Here is a 23,452-nt window from a genome sequence, read left to right on the forward strand (position 1 = left end):
AGGGAACAGAAGATGTGGATGTGAAACTCTTCGGGCTGAAGGAGGCACTGAGTCTTCATCCTTGGCTTCTGTGGTTGCTCATTCAAACCAGGGAATAGATTTATTAGTGTGGGGTGAGAACGGAGCTCCCTGTGTCAACAGCTGTAGCACCTAAATCCAGAATGTGCGTTTGTCCTCCTTGGGCAAGTCAAGGGGCAAGAATGAGGCAAGGGGTGGGGAAAAATCAGGACAATTGGCATCATGAGTGTATGTGGAGTTGGTGGGGCAAAACTGAAGGGTTAAGGCTCAGCTATAAGGTGTTTGTTTTGTGCAGGTGCCGTGGGGCAGAGGTAAGTGCAGCCTCACAGACTTGAAAAACATTCTTTCAAAGCTGTGTGCAGCAGCAGGGTCCTGATCTCCCACCTACCCTGAGATACCTCTGATCACAGGATGTTAGGGGTTGGAAGGGATCCCTGAAGACCATCAAGTCCAGCCCCCCTGCCAAAGCAGAACCATAGTCTAGCACAGGTCATACAGGAACACATCCAGATGGGTCTGGAAAGTCTCCGGAGAAGGAGACTCCACAGCCTCTCTGGGCAGCCTGTTCCAGTACTCTGGGACCCTCCTAGTGAAGAAGTTCCTCCTCATGATGAGGTGGAACCTCCTGTGCTGTAGTTTCCATCCATTGCCCCTTGTCCTATCACAGGGTGCAACTGAGCAGAGCCTGTCCCCCCTCTCTCTTGACACCCAGCCCTCAGGTATTTATAAACATTGATTAGATCCCCTCTCAGTCTTCTCTCCAGACTAAACAGCCCCAGCGCTCTCCTCCTCTCCTCATAGGGCAGTGCTCTAATACCTTCATCATCCTGGTAGCCCTCTGTTGGATTCTCTCCAGCAGATCCCTGTCCCTCCTGAACTGGGGAGCCCAGAACTGGATGCAATATTCCAGGTGAGGTCTCACCAGGGCAGAGTAGAGGGGGAGGAGAACCTCCCTGGATCTGCTGGACACACTCCTCTTAATGCACCCCAGGATCCCACTGGCCTTCTTGGCCACAAGGGCACATTGCTGTCCCATGCAGAACTTGTCCACCAGGACTCCCAGGTCCTTCTCCACAGGGCTGCTCTCCAGCAGATCACCTCCCAACCTGTACTGCTGCAGTTTATTCTTCCTTCCCAGGTGCAGGACTCTGCCCCTGTCCTTGTTGAACCTCATTAGGTTCTTGTCTGCCCAGCTCTCAGACTGTCCAGGTCTTTCTGAATGGCTGCACAGCCTTCAGCCAGTTTGGTATCCTCAGCAAACCTGCTGAGCAGACACTGTCTGTCCCCTCATCAGTGTCATTGATGAAGATGTTGAACAGGACTGGATCCAGCACTGATGCCTGGGGGACTCCTCTAGTTGCAGCTCTCCAGCTGGACTTGGCACCGTTGACCACCACTGTCCTCTTACCCAGACAGCAGCTTGTAGCAACGCTTGCAGCAAGGTGACCACTAGCAGCAATGACCGTTATTAAGTGCAAGAAATGATGCAGGAAAGTGCTGAAATCTAAGCAATCAGTCCTGGGTTGTATTAGAAAAGGATGGTATTAGAAGGGGGGGTGGTCACTAGGTCAAGAGAGGTTCTCCTCCCTCTCTAGTCTGCCTTGGTGAAGCCACATCAGGAGTATTGTGTCCAGTTCTGGGCCCCTCAGGGAACTGCTTGAAAGAGTCCAGTACAGAGCCACAAAAATTATTAAGGGAGTGGAACATCTTCCTTATCAGGAGAGACTGAGGGAGCTGAGGGCTCTTTAGTTTGGAGGAGCCTGAGGGGTGACCTCATTAATGTTTCTAAAGATGTGCAGGGTGAGTGCCAAGAGGATAGAGCCAGGCTCTGCTGGGTGATGCCCAATGACAGGACAAGGGGCAATGGTGGAAGTTGAGGCAAAGGAAGCTCCATGGAAATGTGAGGAAGAATTATTTCACCTTGAGGGTGACAGAGCACTGGAACAGGCTGCCCGTGGGGCTTGTGGAGTCTCCCTCTCTGGAGATATTCAAGACCTGCCTGGATGTGTTCCTGTGTGACATGGCATAAGTGATCCTGCTCTGGCAAAGGGGTTGGACTGGATGATCTCTGGAGGACCCTTCCAGTCCCTAACATTCTGTGATTGAGTGAACTGAAAGACAGCAGGTAGGCCAGTGTGCTGGATAGATCTTTATTTGAACAGCCTGTACAACCAAAAATGAAGAGCCACAGCCATTATGCAGGTGTGTGACAGGCACAAGGGACAGCACCCAATCACCTCAAAACAGCATTTGCCAATAAATTAAAGAGTGAAAAAAACCAACAAAATCCCACAAACAAACACAGTGCATACCTAAAGATCATCAGTACATAAGTGAGAGAAACATGGCCTAAGGAAAGGGATTTGCATATCCTCCAGCACTTCAATGTTGCCCTTTCAGAGCTAGCCAAGCCCCCTCGTGCTCTCCGCAGGCTATCTCACTGTCACTGGGCTAAACCATGGCATTGCCCCAGGGACAGAGAAAGGACTCCTGCGCCGCTTCCCTGGCAGGGGCAGGAGGGCAGGTTACACCCCAGGAAGCAGCGTTTGCCTTCCTGTGCACCCCAAAGCCTGGCAGGGTGTAGCAGACTCCCCTGGATCACTGACACAGGCTCTGCGCTGGCTGCGTCTCCCCTCGGCAGGCTGTTCCTGCTCCCAGGCCCTCGCGGCGGGTGGCGGGTTCTAAGGGGGTACCTGATTTGCACACAACTTGCCCAGCACACACCACTGAGCAACAGGCCAAGCTGCTTCTTGTCACTGCTTTATCATTGGTTTCATCTGGACTACAAACATCCATCTATCAATAAATAAAATCATTGGTTTAGCACTCATATAAAAGTCATGCCTCCCTCTGGGAACTGTTGAAAAACTTCCTGCTACCCAAGCCTCAAGAAAATGACTTTCTTCTCCCTCAAGATCAGTAAGGTTTCAAGTAACAGCTTTAAGTACTGCTTGGACAAGACACAGGGTTGGTTCTGAACCATGGGGGGGTTTTTTGGCTACAGGGTCAAAACGTTCCCCCACTTCTGCACTTGAAGTGACTGTGCCCTTCTCACCAGCGAGCAGCAGAAAGGAACCCAGCAGCACTCTCTGCTGGTATTCCTCTCCAGGTGACTGAAACAGTCCTTTTACAAAGCCTATCAACCTACTCCAGCTACAACAGAAAGCAAAAAAAGGTCACTCGAGCCAGAACCAAAGGCCTGTGTGTATTGAGAGTCACAAGGAGAGCTCTCCCTGTCCACAGCCAACATGCTCTAAACGGAGCCCTGACTTCCTCTTCGGACTGGTCTGATACAACCCACGTCTTCCTCCAACTGAGTATGTATAAGGCACTAAAATTAAGCAACAACCAAACCCCCTCAAAACACCACCCACCCCCACCCCAAAAATCCAAATAAACACATCCACAAGGAGTAAAAACTGAAATTAAAGCTTGGCTACAGGAAATAGCAGCAATTTCTTCAGTAGTCTGCAAAGCCAGAACATTGATATTTTGGGGGCACTGTTAGCCAGTTACAAAATACCTAAAACCTACATCCACTTAACACTTCATAACCAAAAAATCAGTACAAATCTGACAGGCACAAGTAAAAAGCATTTTCCTCACCTCCCCCCCCACCAGTGCTCAGGTTTGAAACTGAAACTGTCACTGTCAGGGAGTTCCAGTGCTCTGCTGAGCTGATGGCACAGTAGGACAGCGGCAGCACAGCACCGTGTGGTACCATCGCTGAGCTGTCCTACGGGTTCCCCACGGGAGGCAAGTGGCTTTAACACCATCATTCATTTGACAATGCTTTCAGCTTTGGCACCTATTTCTGAGCCCTCCCCTACCATTTCCAATAGTCATGCTCAGCCACAGCTATAGCATACAGCTGGGGTCCCTCCAGTCAATCCTCAGACAACCGTTTGCTGTTGCACCACTTGGAAACAGGTGAGCTCACCTACGTCAGATAACAAAGGCTAGCACGTGAGATCTCTTAGAAACAATCACTTCTGAGTTTGGAGAATGGGGTTTAAAACCCCCAAAGAAATATGGAAAATGGGGTTTTAAACCCCCAAAGAAATACTGAACATAAAAGTATAAAGCAGGAATTCATCTCTTCAAACATCGAGGGGAAGGAGCTTATTTGGAGAGCAATAAAGCTTTTTTGTTTGTTGGTTGGTTTAAAGGATATATCTTGACTAGCTATAGGTAAAATTCATCTTTCCCTGATTGCTTGATTAGGTCACCCAAGCTCAGTGCCTTGCAGCTTTGCAGATTTTGTCATACACTTCTGGAAAGGCATCCTTGCAATTCATCTCCTCCCTCAGCTTGTGGTACAAGGAGCCGTCAAACATATCCCAGAACTCCTCCCGGGTCATATAGCAATCAGCATACAGCATCTGGAAACTGGAGGGGAGAAACAAAACAGACACATTCAGCAGGAATTGTGCCACAAGACCTGGAACAGAACATCAGCATTCAGGGTAAGGCATGAATACAGCAAACACTCAACCTCTAGGTGATCCTGCTTTGGCAGGGCGGTTGGACTGGATGATCAAGGGAGGTCCCTTCCAACCCCTACCTTTCTGTGATTCTGTGAACCACAAACCCCACCAGAGATGCTTTTTGAGAAGCAAATGCAACTGCTCACATGGATTGTGCTTGGGCACACACAAACTCTCACATTTTCTGGATTTTACATCACCATCATTTCTTTTCCCAAGAGGAAATGCTCTGTAATGGTGAACAGAGCAGAATACTGCTACAGCTGTTGTGGTGAAGGGGAAGGTGGGCTAAGCAAGCAGTTTAAAAAGCTTGCTTTTAAAGTGTAGCTCAGGACACTTCTGTAGTCAACAACATTTTGATTCCTTCATTAGTTTTTGTCACTGCAAAGAGAAAAGGAGAAGGGCTCAAAAAAAATTGTGTAAAGAGTGGTTCAGGTTTGGAAGGGCGATGGTTGGAAATTAGAAGAGGAGACTTAGATTGGATATTAGGAATAAGGTTAAGTTCAGGAACAGTGTGGCCAGCAGGAGCAGGGAGGTCATTCTGCCCCTGTACACTGCAGTGGTTAGGCCACACCTTGAGTACTGTGTCCAGTTCTGGGCCCCTCAGTTTAGGAAGGATGTTGAGTTGCTGGAACGAGTCCAGAGGAGGGTAACAAATCTGGGGAGGGGTTTGGAACACAAGCCCTGTGAGGAGAGGCTGAGGGAGCTGGGGCTGCTTAGCCTGGAGAGGAGGAGGCTCAGGGGAGACCTTATTGCTCTCTACAACTACCTGAAGGGAGGTTGTAGACAGGGAGAGGTTGGTCTCTTCTCCCAGGCAACCAGCACTAGAACAAGAGGACACAGTCTCAGGCTGCACCAGGGGAGGTTTAGGATGGAGGTTAGGAAGAAAGTCTACACAGAGAGAGTGATTGCCCATTGGAATGGGCTGCCCAGAGAGGTGGTGGAGTCACCATCATTGGAGGTGTTTAGGAGGAGACTTGACAGGGTGCTTGGTTGCATGGTTTAGTTGATTAGGTGGTGTTGGATGATGGGTTGGATGCGATGATCTTGAAGGTCTCTTCTAAGCTGGTCTGGTTTGGTCTATTCTATTCTATTCTATTCTGCACCATGAGGGTGGTGGAACACTGGAACAGGCTGCCCAGGGAGGCAGTTGAGGCCCCATCCCTAGAGACATTCAGAGCCAGGCTCCACAAGGCTCTGAGCAACCTGATCTAGTGGAGCATGTCCCTGCTGACTACAGGAGAGGTTGGACTAGATGACCTCTGGAGGTCCCTTCCAACTGAGACCATTCTGTGATTCTATGATCCTAACCACGTGCAGCCAGATCTGTAACTTGTATTCCAACAAGTGGTGTTCTCAGAAACTCAGTCTAGAGAGAACTTCAAAAGTTGCTCCAAATCAAGTGTGTGGCCCCTTTGCACCAAAACCCACCCACAACCTAAACTTTCCTCAGCCAATACTTTCCCAGCTGTTTCTGAAAGCCTGCTTTTCATTTTTTCTGTGATTCAAAACCATTTCATTCCAGCTTCTAATTACAAAGTATTTCTTTTCAGTTTGTCTTATGATCCATGGATCAGCCCTTGTTAAAAAATGCTCTCCCAGCAAACATAACAACAGGTTCTTTGACCTCTTAAAGGTATCATTGAACTGGGGTTGAGAATATAACTGGGAAAGCAAAAGCCTGCCAAATCAGAGCAGGCTGAGAAGATAAATGTATAGTGTAAACGAAGCACAGTGTGACAAAGGTCACACAATCACAGAATGTTAGGGGTTGGAAGGGACCTCAAAAGATCATCCAGTCCAACCCACCTGCCAGAGAAGGAGCATTCAGGACAGGTCACACAGGAACACATCCAGGCAGGTTTTGAATGTCTCCAGAGGAGACTTCACAACATCTCCAGGCAGCCTGTTCCAGGGCTCTATCACCCTCATAGGTAAAAGGTTTTCCCTTCTGTTCATGTGGAACCTCCTCTGCTCCAGCTTGCACCCACCGCCCCTTGTCCTACCATTGGACACCACTGAGCAGAGCCTGGCCCCATCCTCCTGGCACTGCCCTGCACATCTTTATAAACATGAATGAGGTCACCCCCCAGGCTCCTTTACTCCAAGCAAAGCCCCAGCTCCCTCAGCCTTTCCTCAGCAGGGAGATGTTCCTTTCCCTTCAGCATCTTTGTGGCTCTGTGCTGGACTCTTTCAAGCAGTTCCCTGAGGTCCTTCTTGAACTGAGGAGCCCAGAACTGGACACAATATTCCAGATGTGGCCTCCCCAGAGCAGAGCAGAGGGGCAGGAGAACCTCTCTGGACCTGCTTGCCACAGCCCTTCTAACACACCCCAGGCTGCCATTGGGCTTCCTGGCCACCAGGGCACATTGCTGGCTCAAGGCCCATTCCCAACAAGCAGTGAAACCTGTATTTAGCTGTGCAATCTTCCTCATGTTTGCACTCTGCACTTTGAAACACAGCTGGCATCAGAGCACAGCAGTGAAACACCAGCTCTTGCTTAAAACTCTGCTGTTGTGTCTGATTACAAAACTCCACTGCTCATTTCCCAGTGATAGGTAGAGAGAGACACAAATCTGTATTGGTAAAGAGCTGTAATTAAAAGCTTAATCAAAATAAAAGCTTAGGACTGTGTTTGAGTTGCTTTGTTCTCCGGCAGACCCTTTATTGCAGCTGAAGTCACTCAGCACTCCTCAAAATCATCTTGAGGCAGCCTCACCATGGCTGCTCAGCCACATGGGATATAGTGACTGTTAGACTGAGAAGTAGGTCAAACCAGCAATGTGGATAAATCATCCTGATGGTGTAAAAATACCCTGTAGTTGTTTTTGTTCCTGAGAAACAAGCCTCTAACTGCTTCTCCACTGACACTACTACAGCAAATGAGGCTGGCACGAGCCCGTGACAGATGGTGGGCACAGAGCTGACGCCTACCACGGTCCTGTGTGATAGGAATCGGAGCAGGCAAAAGGAAGCACAAGTTATGAGGGAGGGAAGGCTGCCACCAGCACAGAGGGACTGCAGGAGAGAGCCAAGGCTGGCCTCCCTCTGCAAGGACAGGGCAGGGCTGTGGCACAATGCTGCAAGGACTGCGGAGAGCAAAACAATCCCAAGGGCAGGCGGAGAGGCTGTCCAAATTGTAAGCAGCCTTGTGGGATTTCTGGAGGGACTGTGGAATGCTTGGTTTGCCCCTGAGCTGAACGGTTTTGGACAAGGCAGCTGCAGTGTGCAAACTGGGTGGCTGCTCTCCTGAGGACTCTGCTAGCCAGCCTTGCTGGGAACAGTCACTGACTCACACCTACACCTGCCAGGGGATATCTGCACCTGGCTGCATGCATTTTGTTGCAGCAGAGACTCCACTCCCAGAGCTGAAAGGACACACAGGAGATCTGAAGCTACCTAGCTTCCAATTCCACTGCAGGAACTTCAGCCACAGTGCTCACTTGCTTGGTTTTGCAATCAAGTAGCAAGAGTAAAGTCATGCTTGGAAGTCAAAACATCACAATTAGGAATGAAGTTAGCTTTCAGTTACTGTGGTTGTTAAATGATGGCAATATTAAAGTTGTGTGGGATCAAACAACTGCAATTAAACCACACAGGTGTAAGTTCTATGGCATTATGCCTGTTCCAAAGAGTGGGAATCCTTACCCATGCACACTTCTTACAAACTTCTCCATCTGCCTCATTGAAGCCCTGGCTTCAAACTGTTTCCTTTTGGGCTCTCCGTAAGCTCCTATATCCACGTAGAGTTCTGCTTCATCTCCTTTTGGGTGGACCATACCAGGATTATTAGGCAATATGAAAGGACATAACCAAAGAGGGTACACCTGCAAAGAAAACACCTGATCACTTATGTTTAACAAGACAATCCTTTGAGCTATCTCTTAGTAAGATGACAAAATTAAGATCTAAGAGGATTTCTTCTCCATTTGGGACTGGAAGCTGCACAGCTCTTGCTGGGGCTCCCAGCTACACTTTCTAATGACAGTAACACCGACAGATTGAGGTGCTCAGAAAGTGTGCTTATGTTTAACAAGACAATCCTTTGAGCTATCTCTTAGTAAGATGACAAAGTGAAGACCTACGAGGACTTCTTCTCCGTTTGGGACTGCAATCTGCGCAGCCCTTGCTGGGGTTCTCAGCTGCACTTTCTAATGACAGCAACACCAACAGATTGAGGTGCTCAGAAAGTGTGCTTATGTTTAACAGAATCCTTTGAGCTATCTCTTAGTATGATGACAAAGTGAAGATCTAAGAGGATTTCTTCTCCGTTTGGGACTGGAAGCTGCACAGCTCTTGCTGGGGCTCTCAGCTGCACTTTCTAATGACAGTAACACCAACAGATTGAGATGCTGAGAAAGTGTGCTGTGTCCTCCTAGCAGTACATCTCCTCCCCCTCAAACAGCTGAAATAAAAGAGGAAAAAAAAGTCCCCAATCCCAAAGCAACAACTGAACAACACTAGGAGTGAAAAAGATAACAAGGTTTCCTTTTTCCAGGTCAGTCCAAACTTGGAAATGGCCAACTCTGTACTTCTTACACCAGCTGAAACAAATTCAGGAAGGGAAATTAAATTCCCACAGGTGGGAATCAGTTCAGGATTTACTAAGTGAAAAAAAAAATCATATTTGTACAAGCCTTGGGCTTCAACTAAAGTTTGAATCCCTTTAAGGTCTTTTCTGTTTGCTCTGCTCATTTTTTTCCTGCAGCCCTGCACCAAGGACTCGGAAAGCAGAGCAGTCCCCAGGGTACAAGAAGAACCTTTTCCACAGGCAGATTATCAGGATCCACAATCACAGCTCTCACCACACAGAGTGTTTTACAACCCCATGTTCTTACATGAAGGTCATCATGGAAGGTTTGGATGGATTTCTCAAGGCTCTTCATGGGCACCAGCATGTCCTGCACGACGTGGTGCTGCTCGTACAGCTTCCGGATGGCTTCCCCTTGGGTGAGCTTCAACAGAGAGATTTTGGGAGGAACCATCCAGCCAAACAGGTAACGGAAAACAGGGTTATTGCCAAAGGGAATGATGTCCTGCAAAGAGGGGAGAAAAATGGATGGGACTGAGGAGCATGTAAGAGAGCCAAAAGATAACACTTCAGGATGCTCAGAGCAGCATTAAGTCAGATTTTCAATGAGTCATAGAATCAAATCATAGAATTGTCAGGGGTGGAAGGGACCTCAAGGATCAGCCAGTTCCAACCCCCCTGTCATGGCCAGGGACACCCCACACTACAGCAGGTTGCTCACAGCCACATCCAGCCTGGCCTGAAAAACCTCCAGGGATGTGGCTTCCACCACCTCCCTGGGCAACCTGCTCCAGTGTCTCACCACCCTCATGGGGAAGAACTTCTTCCTAACATCCAATCTGATGTTAACTGCTGATGCTTCTGCTAAACAAAAGATGAGTCAAGGGCTGGAGCACCTCTGCCATGAGGGACCTAAGGGAGCTGGAGTTGCTCACTCTGGAGAGGAGAAGACTCCAGGGGGACCTTAGAGCTGCCTTCCAGTACCTGAAGGGATCCTATGGGAAGGGGGACTCTTCATGAGGATGTGTATAGACAGGACAAGGGGGAATGGTTTAAAGCTGAGGGGAAGTAGAGTGAGACTGGATCTTAGGAAGAAGTTCTTCAGTAGGAGGGTGGTGAGACTCTGCAATAGGCTGCCCAGGGACGCTGTGGATGCCTCCTCCCTGGGGATGTTGAAGGCCAGGCTGGATAAGGCCTTGAGCAGCTGAGGCTACTTGAGAGGTGTCTCTGCCCATGGCAGGGAGGGTGGAGTAGATGATCTCTGAGGTTTTTTCTCTGGGACATGAAAGAACTCAGTATCTCACTCCAGAGATTCAAAATGGAGCAAAAGGAATATGACACAATGCCAAATGAAGTTTTATGTAAAGGCACACCACAGTAAATACATTTAAGAAATTCAAAGTAATGACCCTACTGCATAATTACTGTTGTTGAGCTTAGGCAGGGCAAACTTTCAGCCAGTTTCACATTCATGTTATTTTCCCATTGTCTGTCTTTGGTAATAACTTTGGTAGCTGTAAAAGCTTAACACTGCAGTATGTACTTAAGGTTTAAGTTCAGAAAAGCAATAAAAGAGAAATCAGGAGGTTATGACCTAATGCCTTATATATGATGATCTTAAAGGTCTTTCTCAGCCTCAGTGATTCTATGACTGTATGGAAAGAAGTGCCTTTGGATTTCTTTTGCCCAAATGAAGGATTTTTCCATTTCCCATAAACTTCACTCTATATATAGGCAGGGCAGGAATTGGCTTGAGAGCAGCCCTGAAAAAAATGAACTTGGAGGTGGATGAGCTCAACGTGAGCCACTGGTGTGCACTTGCAGCACAGAAAGCCAACCAGAGCCTGGGCTGCATCAAGAGAAGTGTGGCCAGCAGGTTGAGGGAGGTGATTCTCCCCCTCTACCCCACGCTGGTGAGACCCCACCTGGAGTACTGTGTCCACTTCTGGAGCTCCTATTACAAGAAGGATCTGGAGGTGCTGGAAGATGTCCAGAGAAGGGCCACAAGGATGATCAGAGGGCTGGAGCTCCTCTGCTATGGAGACAGACTGACAGAGTTGGAGCTATTCAGTCTGCAGAAGAGAAGGCTCCAAGGAGACCTTCTTGTGGCCTTCCAGGATCTGAAGGGGGCTACAAGGAAGCTGAGGAGGGACTTTGTAGGGTGTCAGGGAGTGATAGGACTGGGGGGAATGGAGCAAATCTAGAAATGGGTAGATTCAGATTGGATGTTAGGAAGAAGTTCTTCCCCATGAGAGAGGTGAGACACTGGAAGAGGTTGCCCAGGGAGGTGGTGGAAGCCTCTTCCCTGGAGGGTTTTAAGGCCAGGCTGGCAGTGGCTGTGATTAACCCGATGTAGTGTGAGGTGTCCCTGCCCATGGCAGGGGGGTTGGAACAGGATGATCCTTGAGGTCCCTTCCAACCCTAACCATTCTACGATTTATTCCTGACAGGAAAGACAGTTGTGTGGCCAAGGGAAGGAGGTACACTGTGCCCACACTGGGAGAGAGCAGAGCTCCTTCCTGCAGGTGTTATTTTAGTTTTGGAACTGGTCTTACCTGGAGTTCCCAGAAGATACTGCGTGTGTGCCTGTGGTAGTAATGTCTGGAGGGAATGTACTCTGTTCCAGTCCTGTCCTCTTTCAAATACTGCTCCACATGCTTAAAGAACCATGGCTTGTAGTAGTTACCAATTCTGTTTACCTACAAGAGAATGTGCACTCATTAGCAGACACCACCATGGGGAACAGATACACCTCAAAGCAACACTGAGTACGTCCCCAAACTCCTTTATTGTGAGCAATCAGTGCTGTACCTGCTGTGACACTTTGAATGAGGCTGTCAGAAGAGACCCAGGGAGCCTTCATTTTTCCACACAAATGGCTCCTCCTTACCTTTCTTGCTGTTTCACTTTAAGTAAGGCTTGCAAGGCTTGCCTGTTATCAGCTTAATCAAGAGATCATGAACGTGGCAGAACTGGATTCCTAAAATACCAAGCCCTCAACTCATCATTCAAAGTCTCATGGAAATATCCAGGTTGAGGGCTGCAGTGAACAGGCAGCATGTCCCTGGTGTGTTTTACAAATACAAACTGTATTAAAAGCCTACTGGGGGAAGAGCTCCTCTGAATAACTAACTGCAGTGTAAGAGCTCCTCTGGATAATAAACTGCAGTGTAAGAGCTCCTCTGAATACCTAACTGCAGTGTAAACCAGCAGTGTTCTGTGTATGAGGGAAGTGACTTCTCTTCCTCCATAGGTGCTGCAATGAAACAGGTTGCCCAGGGAGGTGGTGGAAGCCTCACCCCTGGGGGTTTTTAAGGCCAGGCTGGATGGGGCCATGAGCAACCTGATCTAGTGTGAGGTGCCTGTGCCCATGGCAGGGGGGTAGGAACTAGATGATCCTTCAGGTCCCTTCCAACCCTAATCCTTCTATAAAAAGGCTGTAGGCTGATTATTTGCTATAATAATTAAATCAGTGGGTCATTTCTCCTTGATTGAGGAGATTTACAGTACAGAGTCTGCTGCAGCAGCAAAGAGCTACAAGTTGAACTATTCTGCTGGACAGACCTAACTTGTAATCCCGTGGTTAAGAGACTCTTCCAATCTTACAATGATTCTGTGTTTCTCGGCATGCAATATAGCTTTATTTGAACCTTGGGGGTATTTTTTCACTTGGTGAGTAACTTCCCTTTAGTTACCTTGCTTTGCTCAGCTTCATCAGTCAAGACTCCTGTCATGATGACTGCTTCCTCCAAAGAATACACGAGTCCTTCCACAAAACTGTTCTCCTTTCTCTTAGACTCTTCAGCAAACTTTTCACAAATCTTCTGCAGTCCTCTCACAGGCTGGTAATGCAATCTGACATATTTCTTGGCAGGGATCATTTTTATTTCTGCTGCAACCAGGAAACCCAGAGTACCACAAGACCAAGGCACTGCATAAAATAGGTCTGAATTTTCAGTCTGCAAAAAGTACGTCATACTCAATCACACATCCATACTGGTAACTGTCAAACCACATTGTAAATGATAGCAAAATAACAGTTTGTCTTACTGGTGAGCATCTCACAAGGCTTCCATCAGCAAGAACAAGTTCATAGGCCACGCAGGTGTGTTGAAAAAGTCCATAGATGTGGGATGAAGACTCAATGCCGGTCCCCATGATCAGGCCACCTAGCAAGAGAGCACAAAACAAATCACATTACTCTTTCTGAGAAGAACTTTCTCCTCACCTCCAGCCTAAACTTCCCCTGGCACAGCTTGAGACTGTGTCCTCTTGTTGTGGTGCTGGCTGCCTGGGAGAAGAGACCAACCCCCACCTGCCTACAACGTCCTTTCAGGTAGTTGTAGAGGGCAATGAGGTCTCCCCTGAGCCTCCTCTTCTCCAGGCTAAACAATCCCAGCTCCCTCAGCCTCTCCTCACAGGGCTTGTGCTCGAGGCTTCTTACCAGCCTCACTGCCCTTCTCTGGACACATTCAAGTGTTTCAATGTCCTTCTTAAATTGAGGGGCCCAGAACTGGACACAGTACTCAAGGTGTGGCCTAACCAATGCAGAGTACAGGGGCACTAAAAGCCATGGTTTAGTTGTTGTGAGGTGTTAGGTCGTAGGTAATAGGTTGGACTTGATCACAGTATCACAGTATCACTAAGGTTGGAAGAGACCTCAAAGATCATCAAGTCCAACCTGTCACCACAGACCCCATGACTAGACCATGGCACCAAGTGCCATGTCAAATTCCCTCTTGAACACTTCCAGGGACGGTGACTCCACCACCTCCCTGGGCAGCACATTCCAATGGCTAATAACTCTCTCTGTGAAGAATTTTCTCCTCACCTACAGCCTAAACTTGCCCTGGTGCAGCTTGAGACTGTGTCCTCTTGTTCTGGTGCTGGTTGCTTGAGAGAAGAGACCAACCCCTTCCCGGCCACAACCACCTTTCAGGTAGTTGTAGAGGGCAATGAGGTCTCCCCTGAGCCTCCTCTTCTCCAGGCTAAACAATCCCAGCTCCCTCAGCCTCTCCTTATAAGGCTGTGCTCAAGGCCTCTCACCAGCCTTCTCTGGACACATTCAAGTGTTTCGATGTCCTTCTTAAACTGAGGGGCCCAGAACTGGACACAGGACTCAAGGTGTGGCCTAACCAAAGCAGAGTCCAGGGGCACAATGACTTCCCTCCTCCTGCTGGCCACACTACTCCTAATGCAGGCCAGGATGCCGTTGGCCTTCTTGGCCACCTGGGCACACTGCTGGCTCATGTTTAGGTGGCTGTCAATCAGCAGCCCCAGGTCCCTCTCTGTTTGGCAGCTCTTGCTGATCCCTGAGGTCTTTTCTAACCTGGTTGATTCTATGAAATGCAACACACTGTAAAATGAAGGTGGTTTAGGAGAACAAAGCCTCCTCTTTTCAGCTCTGGGCACGACTTTCAAGTCCATTTAACACAACCAACCAAACCAGGAAGTGCTTATAACATAAATACCCCAACAGGCCTTAAGTTTCCATTTCTGGAACCTTGGAAATAAGGCAACGTGTCACTGCTTCACAACAACCAGTGAGTCTCTTGTCACCATGACCCTTACCTACTGTGAGATCATCAAGCTCTGGTACCACAGGAATAGTCCAGCCCATAGGGTTCAGGTAGGCAGTCAGCTGGCCCATGGTCACCAAAGGTTCCACACGAACAACCTAAAGAGCAAAGGAACCCAATTCCCACACCCCCCCACGCACACATTAATTAAGTGTTCAGCATTAACAAAGACAGGATATGGCTGTCTTGAACTTCCATCTGTTACCAGAATTTGGAGACTCACTTTCCTAAGAGCACTGCTAAAAATAGTTGAAACTGTTTAGTGATTCCTCCTCTGCCTCAACATCTTGCTGCTCAGTCCCCCGAACCATAAACCAATCTGCTCTTTTGGGCTCCAGCACAGAAAAGCTAAGCAACTCCATATGCTGTGTTTTTTGGATAGAATGATCCAAGCACAGGTTGTGAAACCTGAAATTTGGTGAGCCTACAGCCACACAAACCCTTTGTTCTTTACGCAATCTCACCTCCTCTTCAGCTATACATACAGTTTAAAAACAAACAACAAAACAAAGCTGTAAACTTCATGATCATGACAGCTTTCTGATGGATTTGTTACCTGTCTTTCACTGTCCACATCCAGAACATCCATTAAGTTGATCATGATGTTCTTATGGATTTTCTTGTACTTGCCAACACGCAGGGACACAGTCAGCCAGCCAGGCCTGCCAGTGCACATGTACCTTTTGCTGCCTTCTTTCTTCCATTCCCGAACCTGCCAAGAGGAAACAGCTGAACTGGTGCTGCAAGATACACACGTGTCCTCACTGACATCCTTCCCTCACTGGAAGTGTTCAGAAATGCTGTTACTCCTCTACATGCATGTTATCTACATGCACGTTTAGGAGCGAGCTCCTTACCCTTAGGAACAAGTTCTGCACCCCAAAGGTGGTGGAACACTGGAACAGGTTGCCCAGGGTGGTGTTTGGGGCCCCATCCCTGGAGATAGTCATGGTTAGGCTAGACAGGCCTCTGGGTAATCTAATCTAGTTGAGGAAGTCCCTGCTGACTGCAGAGGGGGCTGGACTAGACGACCTTTGGAAGTCCCTTCCAACCCAGACCATTCACAGGCTCACAGGATGTTAGGGGTTGGAAAGGGACCTCAGGAGATCACCCAATCCAACCCCTCTGCCAGAGCAGGACCAGAGAATCCAGCACAGGTTGCACAGGAACACATCCAGATGGGGCTTGAAAGTCTCCAGAGAAGGAGACTCCACAACCTCTCTGGGCAGCCTGTTGCAGTGCTCTGTGACCCTCACAGTAAAGAAGTTCTTCCTCTCGTTGAAGTGGAACTTCCTGTGCTGTAGTTTACATCCACCGCCCCCTGTTCCATCATGGGGTGCAAGTGAGCAGTGGCTGTCCCTTCCTGCCTGACACCTTCAGATATTTATAGACATTGATTAGATCCCCTCTCAGTCTTCTCCTCTCCAGACTCAGCAGCCCCAGGGCTCTCAGTCTTTCCTCATCAGGCAGTGCTCCAGTCCCTTGATCATCCTTGTAGCCCTCCGTTGGACTCTCTCCAGCAGATCTCTGTTCCTCTTGAACTGGGGAGCCCAGAACTGGATGCAATACTCCAGGTGGGGCCTCACTAGGGCAGAACAGGTGGGGAGGAGAACCTCCCCTGAACCGTTCTATGATTCCACCTGCCAGTAAAAAAGTCTGGATGGCTCTGAGTAGCAACACTTTGGAAGTCTCTCTGAACTTCTAAATGAAATAACCAGGATTTAGTTAGGTAGAAAAAGCATTTGGGGTTATTTAGTTTGGTTTTTATTGGAGATGGGATTCAGAAAACTACAATGAAAGTTTTAAAAATCCACAGGAAAACCTGTGCTCTAAGAGAGGTATTAGCACTGGCACAAATAATCTCAGTTCTGTGAAGGTTAATCACAGAATGTATCTGGCTGGATGAGGCCTCCAAGATCATCCAGCACTAAAAGGTCAACAGTAAATGATGTCCCTAAGGGCCAGGTCCACATTAATTAAAATGATGAGCCTGCTAATGAATGGGCAAAGAGAGAAAAGTTGAGAAGGAAATTGTGTAAGCCACAATTTTGCAAAGCCACAGTGGTTAACACTTGAGAGAGCAAACGTCAGCTGTAAGCATTTTCTTCAAAGCTCAATTGCTGCTGCAGCTGGTGATAAAAACCCTGACCCAAACCCTGCAATAGCTCTGTGCACGTCAATATCCATCTGCATCTGCAATGAACGTGAGAGACAAGCAAGAAAACAGCAGCAGACGTGACGGCATTACCATAAATACCAGAGAGCACAGAAGCACTACAGGCATCTGCTCTGCTGTGGGGATGAAAAGTTTCGGCTCCCCTGCAGTCATCTCTCGGCACTAACAATGCAAAGGGTATTACAAGACGGCATCACGGCAGCCATTTGAAGACTGACACTGGGACGTCACACAGGTGCACAGGGGGTGCCTAGGCCGTGTGGGGGCACAGGGGGCTCCTCAGCCCACCTCTGGGGCTGTCACGGCAGCCGGACAGCCGCAGCCGGGCTCGCCAGCTGGTAACGCCACAACTTGGAGAGGAGTTTCAGACCGGAAAGACACACCCCACGGGGACAGAAACACCCGCTGCCTTTTAGCCGCTCGCCTTTTCCCGCTCCGCCTGCTGCGGCCGGATTCAGGGCCGGGTTTCGCCCCGGGAGAGGGGAAGGTGCCGCGCCGCCAGCCCCCCGGGGCAGCGCCGGCCGAGGGGAGCGAGGGCAGAGCTCTGCTTCCGCCGAGCCGCCCCTCGTGGCCGGGAACAGGAGGGGTGCGTGTCTCCGCCGCGGCCTCACCTGCGCCTGGATGTTGCGGACGCGCTGGCCGTGCTGCCGCGGGGCGCTGTGGAGGCGCCAGACGGCCCAGGCGCGCAGCTGGTAGTAGACGTCAAAGAGGATGGAAAGCGGCATGAGGAAGAAGCAGACGAAGACCCAGCGGTGGTGCACCAGCACGGCCTCCAGCCCCCGGTGCCGTACCCATAGCAGCATCAGCAGCAGCCCCCCCACCAGCGACCACACCGGCGACATGGCGACCGCCGTCTCCCCGTGCTTCCTCACGGCCGCCGGGACCTCGCCATGCCGCGCCCGCCGCTCGCGCGCTCGCCTCCCGGCCACGCCCCACCCCCTGCGCGCCCACCCTCTATTGGCCACCGCCGTGAGGCGAGGGGAGGGGAGCGACCAATGAGGCAGCTCCGGGGAGATCGGACCAGGCGCTGAGGGCTCCGATTGGCTCCCCGTCGCGAACCCCGCTCTCCCCTCACTGCCGCGGCCGCCGGCCGCCGGCCCCCGCCCGGGCCGCGGCCCCCGCTGGGGTGTTACCCCTATGGGCAGTGGGAGGAGACCCAGCCGGGGCAGGGACGGGGCTCGGGCAACGGTCAGGGCCCCCGGCCAGAGCCCCCGGCCAGGACTGGGACGGGGCCCACAGAAATGTCACACTCCCAGCCGGGGCTGGGAACGGGGCTGGGGGCACAGTCAGATACCTCACCGGGTTTGGAGACGGATTATGAGATGGGGGACGAGCCCTGAGGCAGAGGTGACCTCCAGAGTCATAGCTGGGGCTTGGCGGCTTTGTTGGAGGTGCTGTACTGGCCAGTGTCCCCTGGGCAATGGGCTGTGCCCTGGTGCCTTTGAGCCAGAGGGGAGGAACAAAACTCCTCCACATGCTTCTCTTGTGCATCTTGCTGGTGGTGTGTTAGGTACCGGTGATCCTAGCAGCGTAGCTGTGTCCCAACAGGAAGTCGGAAGCGCCGTGCAGGCCACTTTCTAGAAGGAAGAAAGAGACAGCCCTCTCCAAAACACAGCTTGCTTTCTAAAACCCCGGCAGGAAAGTCCTCTCCACGATGAAACTGTGCGAAGGAAGATACCTAAGGGTCTGTGAGGAAGAGAAAGGTTTTCTTTTAGCTACAATGTGTCCCCCGAGAGTTTAGCAGTTTGAGAGGACGGTGGCAGAGGTGCCCTGCAGGCAGTGGCAGCCCCAGGGACCCCAGAGGGGCAGAGACCCTGTCACAGCACCACCAGCTCACAGAAGAGTGCGGTGTCCAGGTGTTCTGTGAGGATGCCAGCACAGTGATGTAACACACCAACGAGTCAGACGGCGCCTCTTCCTCTTTGTCACCAAGACAAATACTTTTGCCTTTAGCAGCCACAGGAGACACTTGGGGACACCTGACTGGGAGGAGTTGCTGCCTCAAGGTCTGGAGCTCAGCTACGGCAGGCAGCCACACCTTGTAGTCTCCTTCAGACAGCGTGGAGGCTTTGGTTTGAACCCTGTTTGCTTTTTGTGCCGCTGCTGTTATGGAAAGGCTGCTCTCATTTTTTTTCAGTTCTGGTGCTTGAAGATGGTCTCCAGCCTAAATTTATTCCCAGCTGAGTTATATTCGTTTCACTTGCCCCTACTCTGCCTGTTAGCTCTTTCCTTTCTCAAATCTATTTATGTTATCTGCTTTTGTTTGCCATTTTCTCTGCCGACTGAAACTATGCATGAAAAGATGTTTCCCATGCCCTGTGGTTATTTTAACCTCTCTGAAGGAGCTAAATAATTATTCTGAGTGTAGATGAAGTGCAGGGCTCGTTGGGTAGCAGCATCATTTATTCATAAGGGGATATTTATACCTTCAGTGTAAATACTGTTTTGATATATATATATATTTTTCTGAAGACACATTAAAAAGTGTTTATAATGTTTTCCCTGCTCTGCTCTTGTTTTTGTAAGGTCCTAGGCAGCAAGATGGGGTAGGTGAGCTCAAAGCCAGTGATGTGAAAGAGAGGAGTGAATCACCAGGAAGATTATGGTGCAATTGCCTGTGTACCTAGTGCTGCCAGCATGGAAAATGCAGGCATCAGACAGGGATGAGGGGAGACAAATGATTTAAATGCTGACATTTTTCAATTGTAGTTATTTTAGATAGGAGCAAAATATCATCCAACAATCTATGCAGGCTTAGGAAAACATCATCTGCAAATGTGGTTTGAAAAGCTTAGAGTCCCTTGGTATCTTTGTAAGGCTAAGATCCCATGTCTCCTCAATTAAATTATCATTTTAAGTGTGTTTAAGCTGTTAGTGCTTCCTAAAAAAAGCAGCCCTCTTCCCTTCTTCTCCCCCCTTCCTGCTCCTGCCATCCTGTCCACCCACTCGTGCTGTTCTGGGCATGCTGTGCAGTACAGCTTCTGCTGTCACTCAGTAGAGCAGGCTGGGGAACTGATCTGGCTGAAGATTTGGACTGGGTTTTAAAGCCATTTTTTTTCCTGCCTGGATCAGCTCTCTGGTGGAGTTCACCCCCCACGTGCTGGTGTAGGTGGAGTGCAGAGAGCAGAGGAGGAGCCTCACTGACCATGCTGGAGCTAATCATCTCCTACTCATCCCTCTGTGGTGAGAGCTCTTCACAGGTCCCCCTGCTGAGGCTGGGCAGGGCTCTGTCCATGGCCATGCAGGACTTAGTCACAACTGTGCAAAGGCACCGTGCAAAAGGGACACAGTGCAAAAGGGACATGCAATTAGAGAATCCCAGACTGGTTTGGTTGGGAAGGGACCTTTAAAGACCATCCAGTCCAACTCTCCTGCAGTCAGCAGGGAGATCTTCAACTAGATCAGGTTGCTCATAGCCCCATTCAACCCGACCCAGAATGTTTCCAGGGGCAGAGCATCTGTCACCTCTCTGGGCAACCTGTGCCAGCGTTTCACCACTCTCATCATAAAAAATGTCTTCCTTCTATCTAGTCTGAGTCTGACTCTTCTCTCTTTTAGTTTGAAACCATCACCCCTTGTCCTGTATCAACAGGCCCTGCCCAAAAGTTTATCCCCATCTTTCTTTTAGGCCCCCTTTAAGTCCTGGAAGTGTGCAAGGTCTCCCTGGAGCCTTCTCTTCTCCAGGCTGAACAACCCCAACTCTCTCAGCCTGTCCTCACAGAAGAGGTAATAATGATGCACAGAGCATCCCAGCTGCAGACACAGGCAGGCTGAAAACTTCTGTCTCTGTAAGAAAAGTATCAGGAGGCATTCAGTGGAACCAAAGAAAAGCATTGACAGCATTCAAAGCCCTTCTCATCACTCAGGCTCTCAGCCCTGGTACTGCCTGCCACAGAGCTGCTGTGGAGTGGCAGTCAGGATGGTGAAAGGAGGAGCATTTTAATATTCATGGCTATTAAAACTAACAAAGAATTTGGGGGGGGGGGGGGGGGGGAGGTGCTGCAAGCCTTAATTCAGTCAATTAATTCATTTCAATTTGTAGATTGAGATGATGGCTGGACTTGACCTTAAAGGTCTTTTCCAACCAAAATGATTCTGTGATGTTGAGGGACACAGATCTGCTGGAACAAATCCAGAGGAGGGCCACAAAGATGATCCAGGGGCTGGAGCCCCTCTGCTGTGAGGATAGGCTGAGGGAGCTGGGGTTGTTCAGCCTGGAGAAGAGAAGACTCTGTGGGGGACCTTAGAGCTGCCTTCCAATACTGAAGGGATCCTACAGGAAGGCTGCAGAGGGACTTTTTACAATAGTGTCTACCCACGGGGTAAGAGGAAATGGATTTAAATTGAAGGAGAATAGGCTTAGATTGGATCTTATGAGGAAATTCTTCACTACAAGGGTAGCAAGACTCTGGAATGGATTGTCCAGAGAGGTTGTGGATGCCCCCTCCCTGGAGATGTTCAAGGCCAAGCTGAATGGGGCCTTGGGTAACCTGGGCTAGTTGAGAGCTGTCCCTGCCCATAGCAGGGAGGTTTTGGCCAATGATCTCTGAGGTCTCTTCCAGCCTAATCCATTCAGTGATTCTAAAGCAGCTCATGGTTACTAGGGCAGGGGAGTGCCCTTCCCTCATCACCTACCTGCAGATTTCCTGCATGTTTGCTTGTCACAGAGCTGGCTCTGTCAGAAGCAGGCTGTGGTTTCAGAGGGTTTGAGGGAGGTGGTGTTCAAGTGCTGTGTGAGAAGCTCCCTCTGCTGAGAAAACCCAAGTACGGTCGGTCGCCTGGAAGGAAAAGCCTCCTGGGGGTGTGGGCTGGAGTGGGGCTTGCTGCCTGATGCTGCAGGTTGCAGTGTGGTGGTCTGGCTATGGGATGAACGAATCTGGAGAGCTTCTGGGCATCCAGGAATTGAAGACAGATGACAAATTTCAGCTGGAAGGCAAAAATACAGAAGAATATTTATCATCTGTTTTACAGCCTGATAAGAGCAATATCCCAGAGGGATGACACATCCTTGCCTATTGCCTCCCAGAGAAAAAAAGTGTCTGTGGCACAGCAAGATGTAAACCCTGGCTGTGGGGAGTGCTCTGAGCCTTTCTGGTGGAGAGCAGGGCCATACCAAGCAGCAGAAGCATGTACCCCACCTGAAAGCCACATGCTGGGATTGGGGTGCATTTCTGGAGGGAAGGGACGCATCCAGAGGGACCCTGAGAGGCTGGAGAGCTGGGCCCAAGCCAATCTCATGAGGTTCAACAAGACCAAGTGCAAGGTCCTGCAGCTGGGTCAGGGCAATCCCAGGCATCAATATAGACTGGGCAGGGACTGGCTTGAGAGCAGCCCTGAAGAAAAGGACTTGGGGGTGCTGGGGGATGAGAAGCTCAACATGAACCAAGAGTGTGCACTTGCAGCCCAGAAAGCCAACCACATCCTGGGCTTCATCAAGAGAAGTGTGGCCAGCAGGTCAAGGGAGGTGATTCTCCCCCTCTACTCCACTCTGGTGAGACCCCACCTGGAGTACTGCAAGCAGTTCTGGAGCCTTTATTACCAGAAAGATCTGCAGGTGCTGGAGCATGTCCAGAGAAGGGCCACTAGGGCTCGAGCTCCTCTCCTATGGAGACAGACTGAGAGTTGGGACTCTTCAATCTGGAGAAGAGAAGGCTCTGATGAGACCTTCTTGTGGCCTTCCAGTATCTGAAGGGGGCTACAAGAAAGCTGGGGAGGGACGTTTTAGGGTGTGAGGGAGTGATAGGACTGGAGGGAATGGAGCAAAACTAGAAATGGGTAGATTCAGATTGGATGTTAGAAAGAAGTTCTTCCCCATGAGGGTGGTGAGAGACTGGAAGAGGTTGCCCAGGGAGGTGGTGGAAGCCTCATCCCTGTGCTGTAGTTTATATCCATTGCCCCTTGTCCTGTCACAGGGTACAATGGAGAAGAGCCTGTTGCTTACTGGCCTTGGTGTGAGACCCCACTCCTCCAGCAATAAGTTCTTGCAGAGGGCTGGTGGGAGCCCAGTCATCTTCGTGGGAGGAGCAGATGTAGGGTCATGAAGTGAAACCCAGACTATTAATGATGGCAGAATGGAACCCATCCTTTGGTGGTCGTGCACCACACCCAGAGGCAAGGTCAGCTGCTGGTCAGCAGGTTTGCAGAGCTCCCAAAAAGAAAAAACCCAAACAACCCCACGCTGCAGAATGTGCCAGAGCTTCCCTGTGTGCTCTGTGACATGTACTAAATCCAGCTTTACAGCTGCCTGTGAAAAGACACACTGCCTGGGAGTTCTGAAAAGGATCACTTGTCCAAACAGAGAGCCAGGCTGGGAAAGGAATTCAGCCCTCCCTTCACTGTCACTGGGGCCAGTGGTCTCAGTAGCAAAAACAAAGCGGCTGTGGCGAGGTAGTGGCCATGATGAGCTGATTGCTGAAGGGCCTGGGCTTCCAGCACTGCAACTGCAAGTTGAGGGAGGCCACACTCCTTGTGGGTGAGCAATGGAAGAGGGTGAACTCATGGGCAGCTGTCAGTTGGCTTCATGGCCCTGAAAGTGGGGAGGTGCAGCACTTGAACAAGTGGTGGTGGTCTCCTATCTCCTTCTATTGGTGAGATCCTGGAGACATCAGCTCTGCTCAATGGCTTGAAGTCCAGATGGAGAGTATCATAGTATCATTCAGGG

At 49.9% G+C, this 23,452-nt stretch overlaps 1 protein-coding gene across 1 annotated transcript; it reads right to left on the minus strand.

The window, feature by feature from the left end:
- Positions 1–2,154: 2,154 nt before the first annotated feature.
- Positions 2,155–17,698, minus strand: DHCR24 (24-dehydrocholesterol reductase). Its single transcript, XM_068140667.1, has 9 exons — positions 17,403–17,698; positions 15,172–15,327; positions 14,608–14,713; positions 13,087–13,205; positions 12,732–12,995; positions 11,592–11,735; positions 9,344–9,541; positions 8,154–8,332; positions 2,155–4,407 (listed from the first exon to the last, which is right to left on the minus strand). The coding sequence occupies exons 1-9, from the start codon at positions 17,631–17,633 to the stop codon at positions 4,254–4,256; spliced, it is 1,551 nt and encodes a 516-aa protein (XP_067996768.1). The 5' UTR covers positions 17,634–17,698; the 3' UTR covers positions 2,155–4,253.
- Between the last annotated feature and the right edge of the window lie 5,754 nt (positions 17,699–23,452).

The sequence above is a fragment of the Melanerpes formicivorus genome, unplaced genomic scaffold (genome assembly GCF_026170545.1).
Source record: "Melanerpes formicivorus ecotype bairdi unplaced genomic scaffold, bMelFor1.0.p_v2 SCAF_7, whole genome shotgun sequence".
NCBI classification, from domain to species: Eukaryota; Metazoa; Chordata; class Aves; order Piciformes; family Picidae; genus Melanerpes; species Melanerpes formicivorus.

What these genes read in the sequence shown, in the direction of transcription:
- DHCR24 (XM_068140667.1), bottom strand. Translation starts at nt 17,633, where the DNA reads ATGTCGCCGGTGTGGTCGCTGGTGGGGGGGCTGCTGCTGATGCTGCTA. An exon ending in ATGTGGACAGTGAAAGACAG is followed by an intron (nt 14,714 to 15,171) that starts GTAACAAATCCA and finishes TTTGCTCTTTAG; the next exon opens with GTTGTTCGTGTGGAACCTTT. An exon ending in ATGAAGCTGAGCAAAGCAAG is followed by an intron (nt 11,736 to 12,731) that starts GTAACTAAAGGG and finishes ATTCTCTTGTAG; the next exon opens with GTAAACAGAATTGGTAACTA.